This window comes from Bufo gargarizans, chromosome 5 (genome assembly GCF_014858855.1).
Source record: "Bufo gargarizans isolate SCDJY-AF-19 chromosome 5, ASM1485885v1, whole genome shotgun sequence".
Taxonomy (NCBI): Eukaryota; Metazoa; Chordata; class Amphibia; order Anura; family Bufonidae; genus Bufo; species Bufo gargarizans.
This window is the reverse complement of record NC_058084.1, coordinates 195,986,940-195,999,633: the sequence shown is the minus strand read 5'-3', so window position 1 is coordinate 195,999,633 and position 12,694 is coordinate 195,986,940. Positions and strand designations below refer to the sequence as shown.

The window sequence follows — 12,694 nt, the reverse complement described above, 5'->3', positions numbered from 1 at the left end:
TGCTAAATTGGGAATTGTATTTCAACCCAGAACAAGAAATGTGCTTGAACGGACACTAAATAACTCGCCCAGCTACAGCACTAACAAGAGATTTAGCAGGATATAAATTTGAGGCCTAGTATTTAGGCGCTGGGTGACAGGTATGGGTTTAGTGACAGAATTAGACTTGGAAATACACAGTAGCGGGTGTGTGTGAAGTTATTCTGAATGACCCAATGTGCACCTTGAATATTATATACCCTTTTAGGGATAGATTTCAAATAGCTCTGATATAGCAGAAACCACTAAATTATGAAATTGCTAAATTGGGAATTGTATTTCAACCCAGAACAAGAAATGTGCTTGAACGGACACTAAATAACTCGCCCAGCTACAGCACTAAGGACAGATTTAGCTGGATATAAATTTGAGGCCTAGTATTTAGGCGCTGGGTGACAGGTATGGGTTTAGTGACAGAATTAGACTTGGAAATACACAGTAGCGGGTGTGTGTGAAGTTATTCTGAATGACCCAATGTGCACCTTGAATATTATATACCCTTTTAGGGATAGATTTCAAATAGCTCTGATATAGCAGAAACCACTAAATTATGAAATTGCTAAATTGGGAATTGTATTTCAACCCAGAACAAGAAATGTGCTTGAACGGACACTAAATAACTCGCCCAGCTACAGCACTAACGAGAGATTTAGCAGGATATAAATTTGAGGCCTAGTATTTAGGCGCTGGGTGACAGGTATGGGTTTAGTGACAGAATTAGACTTGGAAATACACAGTAGCGGGTGTGTGTGAAGTTATTCTGAATGACCCAATGTGCACCTTGAATATTATATACCCTTTTAGGGATAGATTTCAAATAGCTCTGATATAGCAGAAACCACTAAATTATGAAATTGCTAAATTGGGAATTGTATTTCAACCCAGAACAAGAAATGTGCTTGAACGGACACTAAATAACTCGCCCAGCTACAGCACTAACGAGAGATTTAGCAGGATATAAATTTGAGGCCTAGTATTTAGGCGCTGGGTGACAGGTATGGGTTTAGTGACAGAATTAGACTTGGAAATACACAGTAGCGGGTGTGTGTGAAGTTATTCTGAATGACCCAATGTGCACCTTGAATATTATATACCCTTTTAGGGATAGATTTCAAATAGCTCTGATATAGCAGAAACCACTAAATTATGAAATTGCTAAATTGGGAATTGTATTTCAACCCAGAACAAGAAATGTGCTTGAACGGACACTAAATAACTCGCCCAGCTACAGCACTAACAAGAGATTTAGCAGGATATAAATTTGAGGCCTAGTATTTAGGCGCTGGGTGACAGGTATGGGTTTAGTGACAGAATTAGACTTGGAAATACACAGTAGCGGGTGTGTGTGAAGTTATTCTGAATGACCCAATGTGCACCTTGAATATTATATACCCTTTTAGGGATAGATTTCAAATAGCTCTGATATAGCAGAAACCACTAAATTATGAAATTGCTAAATTGGGAATTGTATTTCAACCCAGAACAAGAAATGTGCTTGAACGGACACTAAATAACTCGCCCAGCTACAGCACTAAGGACAGATTTAGCTGGATATAAATTTGAGGCCTAGTATTTAGGCGCTGGGTGACAGGTATGGGTTTAGTGACAGAATTAGACTTGGAAATGCACAGTAGCGGGTGTGTGAAGTTATTCTGAATGACCCTATGTGCACCTTGAATATTATATACCCTTTTAGGGATAGATTTCAAATAGCTCTGATACAGCAGAAACCACTAAATTTTTAAATTGCTAAATTGGGAATTGTATTTCAACCCAGAACAAAAAATGTGCTTTGACGGACACTAAATAACTTTCCCAGCCACAACAGGACAGCGGTAACGAGAGATTTAGCGGGATATAAATTTGAGGCCTAGTATTTAGGCGCTGGGTGACCGGTATGGATTTAGTGACAGAATTAGACTGGGATATGGCCAAAAAATAACCACACTATTGCTGGTTAAATGCACTTGGTGATGGGCGCAGCTTGCCCCTGATGTAGTATATGGCCAAAAAATGAACAGACTATTGCTGGTTAAATGCACTTGGTGTCACAGCTTGACCAACCACACTACTGAGGGTTAAATGCACTTGGTGACGGGCGCAGCTTGCCCCTGATTTAGTATATGGCCAAAAAATGAACAGACTATTGCTGGTTAAATGCACTTGGTGTGATAGCTTGACCAACCACACTACTGAGGGTTAAATGCACTTGGTGTGACAGCTTCACCCTGATGTAGGCTTTAGCCAAAAAACAACCACACCATTGAGGGTTAAATGCACTTGGTCGCAGCTTGTGCTGGCGCACCACAAGACACAAAATGGCCGCCGATCACCCCAGAAAAATGTGACTGACAAACGGTCTGGGCAGCCTAAAAACAGTGAGCAATTGAGGATCAGCAGCTCAATGATCCACAGCTGCAGATCGATCAGTTAATCAAGTCCTTTGGAGGAGTTAATCTGCCTAATCTCGCCCTACTGTCGCAGCCGCAACCTCTCCCTACGCTAATCAGAGCAGAGTGACGGGCGGCGCTATGTGACTCCAGCTTAAATAGAGGCTGGGTCACATGGTGCTCTGGCCAATCACAGCCATGCCAATAGTAGGCATGGCTGTGATGGCCTCTTGGGGCAAGTAGTATGACGCTTGTTGATTGGCTGCTTTGCAGCCTTTCAAAAAGCGCCAAGAAAGCGTCACAAAAGCGCGAAGAAAGCGACGAACACCGAACCCGAACCCGGACTTTTACGAAAATGTCCGGGTTCGGGTCCGTGTCACGGACACCCCAAAATTCGGTACGAACCCGAACTATACAGTTCGAGTTCGCTCATCCCTAATGGGGAGGATGAAAAAAATTGCTATTTATTATTTCTAATTCCTTTTTGATATGATCTTTGCTGGGTTCTTGTCACCTCATACACTATTTACTACCATATCCATTAAGGTGACTGTCACCAAAGGGGAGAGAAAGAATATCATATGGGTAAATGAGATATGTGCTGCAAATGGTAATCATACCGTGCACTGAACATCTTTATCGGGGAAGCAGTTGTCTATCTGGCCTCTATACTGTAAACAGGCAATAAATTAAATTGCAATAAATGTGACTTTGTTTTTTCTGATGTTGATGGCTCATACTATTGTTGAACATATTGTCCTGAACTTGTAAATTTTTCCAGCGTGACAGATAAATCATGATACATTTCTTAAATAGATATAACAGCTTCTGTTTCATGGCTTCAGTTGTTTGTGCTGCAATACCAGATGGCTCGTCGTGGCCTTGGCCCTGAATCTTTAATCTTAAGTAAAAAATCTCCTTTATCTATTGTTAGAGCCAAGAATAAATATTGTACATTTTAGTAGTCTATGACGTTACATTAGTCTTAGGCTCAAAAGAAAAATGCTAAGTGAGGCAGAAATAACTCCTGAACTTGCACTTGACTGCTTCAATATCACAGTATATTGAGTCTTAAAGGGATTGTCTGCTTCAGATAACCCTCTTTATAAATTATGTGCAAGATATAGAGAGGCACTCCGAAGAGCATTCCTCCTTGTGGATCACATGAAAAACCTATTGGTTCAAGGCCTTTTGCTGGTTCATTAATATTACTCCCCGGTCCAAGACCGCTCCTCTAATTGAACCACTTTCATGGTACTGCGGAAAACAAGCTGGGGAGAAATGTTTGGTGGGAGCCACTTAAAACCAAACTTCACCGTAGATAGAATGAATATACTTATTGTACCTTAGTACCTTTATCAGTTCTACCTATGGTGAAGTGCCATCAGAGAGTTTGCCTTCCCGGATAAAGATATAACGACCATCTGCTGCCAGACTGTTCCTAGAGCAGTACAATGTATTTACACAGTCACATTGTACTGTAGGTGTTTGGCCTGTGCTCTTCCTTTACCTGCTCCAGCCAGCTTAAAGGGTAACTGTCATATTTTTTGTATTTGCTAGCTTATTAGAGCTAGGCAGGTAGGCATGTATACCTGATTTAGTCTGTCAATGCTTGTCAAAAGATCTGTAATTACCTTATAATAACAGCTTTCATTAATGTCCTCTGTCCCTTTCTACTTCTCCCTTAAAAGACCGTTATTAGGGCTTGTCTGTCTCTGGCTAAGAAGACAGGAAGACGGAGGGGCAGTCCTTCACACCACATGCCTGCAGTAAGCTTTAGAGTGAGGAAGCGTGTATCTCAGTAATCCAATCTGATTGGCTGGCAGGGAGATGCTGGCTACAGCAAGTGTGTGTATGGGAAGTGAGGGAAAGCAGTTCTGGCCTCAGCGAACTGGCAGAGGAGCTATCTTGAGAAGGTCCTTATATTGTAAATGTTTAAACAGCCGTAACTAAAGGAAAAACTCAAGGAAAACAGTGGTATTTTTTTTTTTAAACGAAAACATGACAGTTACCCTTTAAGGAGGTGTGTAGTTTTGCAATATAGCATTTGTATGGAGATCAGCAATGTATTAAATCATCAGACCTTAGTCAAACTACTGGATTGCTGTGTAGAGAATGAGCTGAAGCCTGTAGCTTTTCCCTTGCAACCAATGCCCATATTCTTCAGTGCGATTCTGCTTATTCTACTTACTACAAACCAGATTCCATCATGAAATACTCTGGTAGAAATTCTTGCATTATTATTGTATTTTGGCTAGCTGAAAAAAATCTGAATTATTCTAATAATGACCATGTATGAGACCTACAATTTAACATCACCTAGTGCAGTACAAATGGCTACACTCTTAGATAACTCTGCCAAGAAGCAACTTTTACTGAAGGTCAAATATACAATCCAATATAGAGTGCCAAAACCCATCAATTAATGGCTGCAAATAAAATATTAAATTAATAAAAAATAATAAACTATTAAGTAAAACATGCTATTTGAACTGGTATACAGTGCAGAGATGCCCTTTAGCAGGGATGGCCAACCTGCAGCTCTCCAGCTGTTGCAAAACTGCAACTCCCAGCATGCCCAGACAGCCTACAGCTATCAGCACTTGCTGTAGCCAGCAGCTTCCTGCCAGCCAATCAGATTGGATTACTAAGAGACACGCCTCCTTACTCTGAAGCATGCAGTGCAGGCATGCAGTGTCAAGGACCGCCTCTCTGTCTTCCTAGCCGGAGACAGATGAGCCATAGCAACGGTCTTTTAAGGGAGCAGTGGAAATGGACAGGAGATGTTAATGAAAGCTGTTATTATAGATAATTACTGATCTTTTGGCAATAATTGACAGACTAACTCAGGTAAACATGCCTAGCTCCAATAAACTAGCAAATACAAAAATATATGACAGTTATCCTTTAAAGGTGAAAATGAAACCACCCTTGGGAAGGGGGTGGTCTCTGTTATGGCCACTGATTATTGAAATCCTATAGCAGAGCAGAGGGGCTTATCTAGGATTTTGACCCAGATCCCAGGTGGTTCAAATCCTAAATGAGCCCTCCCTGCACTGATCATTATATGCACTCAATAAAAATCAAGTGAATTTACTGAAGACATGAGTTCTGGGAATGTACATGCACCATGCTAGAAGTGGCTGAACGGGACTTTCGTGGCATTTCTGATCCACTAGAAAGTAAAGAAATGAAGGGATTTGACCCGCATGGGAAAGGCAGTGGCGAAAGATAGGTGACAGTGAGAATGGTTTATTTTTTTATTTGTAACCCTTTGTGTCCCACTTTTCAAACATTTAATTTCCCTTGAAAACTCTAGTCTATTACAAGTTAGACATAACTGAGACAACTCTTTTCATAAATCCAGAATTTCTCAACCCAAAACATTATATATATGTTTAGCCAACTACCTAACATATTTTCATGTATACTACATTTTTTTTTTTGGCATTATACACACAGTGCATTACACTAATAAATTGACTTGGCTAAGCACCAAATGAAAGAAGCACTCGAGCTGGCTGGTGTTATGCTTGGGAGCTAATTAGGTGGAGATAATAGCAAAGTAAAAGAGGTAGTTTTGCATCAGATAATATTATTTAGGGCTCATTCACACGAGTGTGCACCGTGCCCATTCTGTGGACCGCAAATAGTCATCCGCAATGCAAGGGCACCAGCCGTGTGAATCCTGTATTGTGGCGCGGACCCATTCACTTGAATGGGTCCGCGATCTGCAATATACGGCAAAAAATAGGACCAAAAATGTCCTATCTTTTGTGGTGCTGAGGCACGGACCAAAAAGCCCACAGAAGTACTTCTGAGTGCTTCAGTGGGCTTCCAATCTGTTCCTCAGCTCCACACAGTGTCCTGAGGATTGCAGACCCATTCAAGTCAATGGGTTCATATCCATCATACGGGATTCACATGGCCAGTGCCCATATATTGTGGAACTGCCGTTTGCGTTCTGCAATATGCGCACGGACGGCCTATGGTCATGTGAATGTACCCTAAAGAGAATCTGTCACCAGTTTTATGCTGCACTCACTTTTAAATCCTAACAGCTCCAGGGCATGCCAATGAGTCTTCAAATTCATGAGTTCATGGCCCTTCCGCCTCTTCCCTCTGATCGACAGTTTTTTTTAAACTGACTCAGCAGCAGGTGGGCGGGGAAATCCATAAGCTCATGAATATTCTCATTATGCATGTTCAATAAAAGATTTTGGCAAAATGGCTGGGTCAATTAAATAAAGTGACCCAGCTTTTTCCTAAGGAGACCTGTCACTAATGTATGTTGCCCTTAGTTAGGACACCATAAAAGGTGACAGATTCCCTTTAATAAATAGTCAATCCGGGCTGTCCTAATATTTTATGCAAACAATCATTATAATTCTGAACATAAAAAATATCTTTGACTTGCCAATGGAAATGGAACCACATGTCATCTAGCATCCAGAATACCTGTAGTGATTTCGAGTGATATGTCAGATGTACACTCAAAACAGTCCGTTGTGAAAGTCTTACCTACAATCATGTGGTTGCATACATCACAAAAAGTAGGCTTTTTAAAGATGTGCTCCTGAAAAGCATGTGCCTTGCTGTCAGGTGGTTGTAGGACTTTGGTAGGGGTTGAAAGCTGAGTCTCTGAGCTTTGGATCTGGCTGGCGTTGGTGGGACTACCTTCTGGCTCCAACTCTACTTGGAATTTCATTTCACTATTAGGTCTTTGGAAGAAGTTGTCAGCACTTTTACTTCGTACACTCTTGGTCTTGAATGACAGTGATTTCTTAAGTTTCTGGAGCTGTAAGCAATAAAGAGAGATTTTAAAATCAGATGTTTGCCTATTTCTTTTTAATATTTGTATCTACCATATGTATAAGTTGCAATATAAACAATATAGATATAAACCACATTAAAATTAGTAAGATGAATATTGTAAAATGCCATCCATCATTTTTATGAAGTAAGATGTGTTGCTAATCTTAATATTATTAAATCATTATTGTGTATATTACTTGTAAGACCAAAAAGAACCCTGTTCCCAATTTTATCCTTTTTCAAATTTTCTAATTAAAGTGTTTATTTGCTACTGTTTTTACTGAAAGGTTATGAGAATATTGTGTGATTGAGGATATTCTACTGGGACAGAGGATAATCTGTGCATGCTTGACAAAAGATGAGTAACCCTGAACGCTTGCACAGGTGTCTTTGTAGAGTATTTCAATAACACTCTCTTGGACTTGGTATTTTATGTTACTACTGGTTGATTAAGTTTACTGCATGAAATATCTCAGCAATTTTGGAAATTTACATGGGCTAACTGACAGGCAATTATTAGGAATGAACCATGTGTTACCTTCATCCTCATACAGATTGTGGACAGCAGATCCCTGTTTACACAGGGCGATTGGCTGCCATCAAACAGTGATTTTATGTGCTACGTAAAACAATCAGGTGATCAGCAGCACCTGTACATGGGGCAGTTATCAGGAACAAGTATTTGTATGAAAACTAATTGTGAATAAGTGCCCCACTCCTCAGCCTGTATAATGTCCCGAACATTAGTTGTGTAAACACATTTTTGTAAGGCTACATGCACACGACCGTGCCGTATTTTGCAGTCCGCAAACCGCGGATCCACAAAAAACGGAAGCCACCGTGTCCCTTCCGCAATTTGGCCCATTGTAGACATGCCTATTCTTGTCTGCAAAACGGAGTGCTGTCCGCATCTTTTGCGGCCCCATTGAAGTGAATGGGTCCACACCCGAGCCACAAAAACTGCGGCCCGAATGCGGACCCGAACAATATTCGTGTGCATGAGGCCTAAGGGGAAGGAAATATCCTTGACACATGCATGGATTTCAGTATTCTATGGCTATTAATTGGTCATTCTATGGATTATTGGAATTTACAGCAAACTGAATGATTCTATATTTACTCACAATTATTTAGGGAAATGTTCTTTAACACCAATAGGGCTGATGCACACACATTTCAGTCATGATAATCTCTATTACTCAAGGATACAAATGAATATCTATTTCATAGGCACTGTCAGGACCAAAACATGTCTTTTATATTAACCTGAGTTTATAGTGACAACAAATATATATTCTTCCTTATTGAGCTACAGTTTCCAAATCTATCTTTCTGCCAGTAGTCCGGTTTCATATTTATCTTTCTAATCATCTAGCCAGTTTGGGTAATCAGAAACATTTTATTAAATCCCTTGTTTAATAAAACATGGAGTCGGTTCCATAATAAAAATACACAGGCATACTCATAAATAATTTATTCTACAAAATAGACAAATGTCAAGTGAAGGTTGCATTTGGCCAAATCCAGAAGAACCCAGTTTATAATATATCAAAGAGTCCTATGTATATATTGCTGCCAAACAAATACATTGAACAGAGGGATTGCATAGTAAATCTGTCTCACACAAAGGTTAAAGAGACCTAAACACTGTGAAGAGGCTAAGCACATATAAAAGATCACTTACTGTGTTATTCTTTGTAAAGATTTTCTCTCCTTATGCTGGGCATATTACAGTGCACCAGCAGACACCGAGGGCTGTAGCATAACAATCTGTAAAACCACTTGGCAGTGCTACTTTTATGAAACTGGAAGATAAGTATAATGAAATTTCCAAAATATAAACTAATAAATGGAAGATCATATAAAAGTGCTATGGCTGATAACATTATCAATTCTTTGCCAGCTCCCATGTATGTTTTTTTAATGGGTTTAGACATTCTTATTTTAGCAGTCCCCACACACCGTATAAGGCAGGAGGTAGATATTGTTATATTTGGTGATTTATCAAAACTGATATACATAAAATCTGGTTTAGTTGCCCACAGCAATCAATCAGATTCCACCTTTGAAGAGTGAAAGAGGAAATCTGATTGGTTGGTATGGGCAACTAAACCAGTTTTCCTTTACACCAGTTTTTATAAATGTCCCCCGATTTTTCCATGACAATTGTACCTGACATAAATCACAACAGGAAACGTCATCAGAATCTTTCAGTAGTACTGAATGATTTGCTCATAGGTCTCAGATTTTTGCTTGTTAAGGCTACTTTCACACTTGCATTCGGGGTTCCGCTTGTGAGTTCCGTTTGAAGGCTCTGACAAGCGGCCCCGAACGGCTCCGTCCAGCCCTAATGCATTCTGAGTGGATGCGGATCCGCTCAGAATGCATCAGTCTGGCACCGTTTGTCCTCCGCTCCGCTCAGCAGGCAGACACCCAAATGCTGCTTGCAGCGTTTTTTTTGTTCATGGTAATGAAAACAGATCCGTTCTGAACGGATCTAAGCGTTTGCATTATAGGTGCGGATCCGTCTGTGCAGATACCAGACGGATCCGCACCTAAACGCAGGTGTGAAAGTAGCCTAATCCGGATATATTTTTTAACCTCTAAAATGACTTCTTCCACTTTGAGGTATGCAGGTAATTAAAAAATGTAAAAAAAAAAGGCTCAGAATGATGTAAAATTATAAACTACGGCATGCACGCCTTACCGATCCCTTGCCGCTCCCATTCCAATGCTTCTTGGGCCCCTGCTCATCTCTATGTACTCTAGTGTTGTTTCATTGTGCTTGTTTATTTAGTAGAGGAGGAAACAAGTCACTGACAGGATAAAGTAATGGTATATTGTGATCCAACATGCCTGATGTCTGTTTCACCTCTGCCATCAGAGATCGGTAGGTAGGTCTCTATACACATTAGACTGTCCACTGATTCTGTCAAAATTGGCATGATTCACCAACATAAATCTAATGACTATGGAAACCTTTAGTAATAATTTTCATAATGGTACTGAATCACTATTGTGGATTATTTTGTATTTGAGCCTGCATCTGGGTGACATTTTAGGGCTAAAATGTAGAATAAAGCACCTTAATAGGGGCATGAAGCTTGATAAATAAAAGATAAAGGATTTCACCAGAATCTTCTGCAATGAGTCATATTCATTTTGCTCCTAAAATGGCTTTTCTAATGGCCTAGCAGGGGATGTAGCAATCAAACCTCATTAGTGCATCAAAGAAGGGAAAATTATAGAATCATGACGTGTCTAGAATGACATTCATTATTGATTTATGACGTGTGCTGCAATTTAGAAGGGTTGCACCAAGTCAATTAAATTGCATCTTTTATCTTATGTTATCCAGATGATTGTTACATAAGGAAAGACATCTTCAATGCAGTTATAATCTGCTTTCGTTTTATATCTTAGAACTTCACCTAAACGGTTACTCATTTAGTGTGCTTGGTGCCTTAATTTGCTAGAGAGGTATTCATAGCAGTGAGAAAATGAAATCAATGTGATGTATGGTACTAAAGCTCGGGGGATGTATTACAGTATATGAAGAACAGTAAATGTGAAATCCCAAAAGGTAGCGGCGAAAGGGAGCTAAAACGTAACTTTTACTTCTGATTGATAAAATATGATAGGAGCACCAAGACATACAGATAGTACTCACAAACACAAACTCCCCAGTGAATGGAATTTGCTCAAGATAAAACGGAACGTCCTTACCAGTTCAGACGTACCCCAAGCACGACAAGCCAGGCTAAATTCAAGTTCAGAGTGGCCTGTCAGATAACACGATGGTGTGGTTGGGCAACTTTGTGCATAGATGAGACCGGGGAAGGCTAAATAACCCTAGATTTTGGGAGGGGGTAGCTAGTCTGACCATGCCTATCTATACAGAGCACTCGCCCTGATAGGGGCGACCCCGTCCGGATACCAAGCCCTTGGTATGGGCGGTATCCCTATTGTGCCCTACAGGATACTCCCGACGTGTCACGTTTTAACTAGTGTATCATCAGTGGAGGTAATCTAATTAGCGAAACATTGGCATCCTGAAACAATAGGATATAGTGGTATAAGGGTAAAGAGTGCATATTATCTCCAATAAACAGACACAAACAGACAAACATTAAACATCCATGGGGCCTACCTTAGGTCAGTGGACCACAAGGATAGTAGATGCGGTGAGTCCCAAAGTGGGGATAGGGGAGCACCTATGGAGCAGCTGAAAGATGTCCAGCAGCTGAATGTGTAACATCCCAAAGTATGTTACCAAACTCTTTATCCCCGCTACAACATGTTAAGTGTAATTGTATTGTCCGTCTATGTACATTATACTGTCATTAATGTCATTTACTGTATTTCTAGGCCTGTTTCATATATCATGCTGTAATTTCCCTGTACACCAGCAGGTGGCAGCAATGTGTGATCAGGTCCATAGCTAGTTTAGTATTGCTAGACTGGAATAGTTCATTCCAGTTTTAGCTCCCCTCCTCCATGAGCAGAAGTGGGCTGGTCCCATTTCCTGTCTCATGGGGAGGAGAAGGAAGTTAAGTTAGTGTACCAGCTACCCCTGCCTGGGGTAGGCTGTTTTAGTAGGAGCTCCCAGAAAACAGGGATCCCAAGACAGGATCTAGCCTCGGCTGAGGCCAAAGATCACCTTCCCAGCCTGAGCCATCCGCCTCAGCTGGTTGACAAGAAAAGCAGCCTTCTCCAGCCTCCAGGAAGAAGCATTCCCTGTGAGCCAAGCTGTGAGTACATATCCAGAGTCCAGGAGAAGCCAAATACCTCCTCAGCTAGTCAGGCCCATACTAAGCAGAAGACAGACAGAGCAGAAGATAGATACCTGCCAGATTCTCCAGGCACATAGTATAGAAGCAGAAGAGATACTGATCCCTGCCATACATTGCCTATACCTGCTGGGACCCAAGACTATTGCTGTAACTCGTATGGATTTAAAGCTGCCATTCAGTAAAGACAAGTTGGATTATATTACCAGTCTGGATCTCATTTACTGCTACGTTCCTCAGTTACTCCTATTAACAACACTCATTTTATTGCAAGTGAGCCAGGATCCAGGAGTCCAGCCGTACCAATGTAGGAGACACCGTTGACACTACACAGAGACATTATCCCCCTCTAGCATTCCTCACCTGGTACATGAGCTATAACATCTTAAAGGGCCCTGCTACAGTACCTGCGCAAGCTGCAATTGGCGTCACAAACTACTCAAATATATATGTGTATATACAGACGTGGACAAAATTGTTGGTACCCTTTGGTCAATGAAAGAAAAAGTCACAATGGTCACAGAAATAACTTTAATCTGACAAAAGTAATAATAAATTAAAATTCTATAAATGTTAACCAATGAAAGTCAGACATTGTTTTTCAACCATGCTTCAACAGAATTATGTAAAAAAATAAACTCATGAAACAGGCATGGACAA

At 40.6% G+C, this 12,694-nt stretch overlaps 1 protein-coding gene across 2 annotated transcripts in view; it reads right to left on the bottom strand.

The window, feature by feature from the left end:
• The window catches only part of STAC (SH3 and cysteine rich domain), a 453,395-nt gene that overhangs the window by 352,048 nt on the left and 88,653 nt on the right, over positions 1–12,694 (bottom strand). For both annotated transcript variants that reach the window (XM_044294399.1, XM_044294400.1), the window contains exon 2: positions 6,951–7,227. In XM_044294399.1, the coding sequence (XP_044150334.1) occupies positions 6,951–7,227 (277 nt within the window). The remainder of the gene's footprint in view (positions 1–6,950; positions 7,228–12,694) is intronic.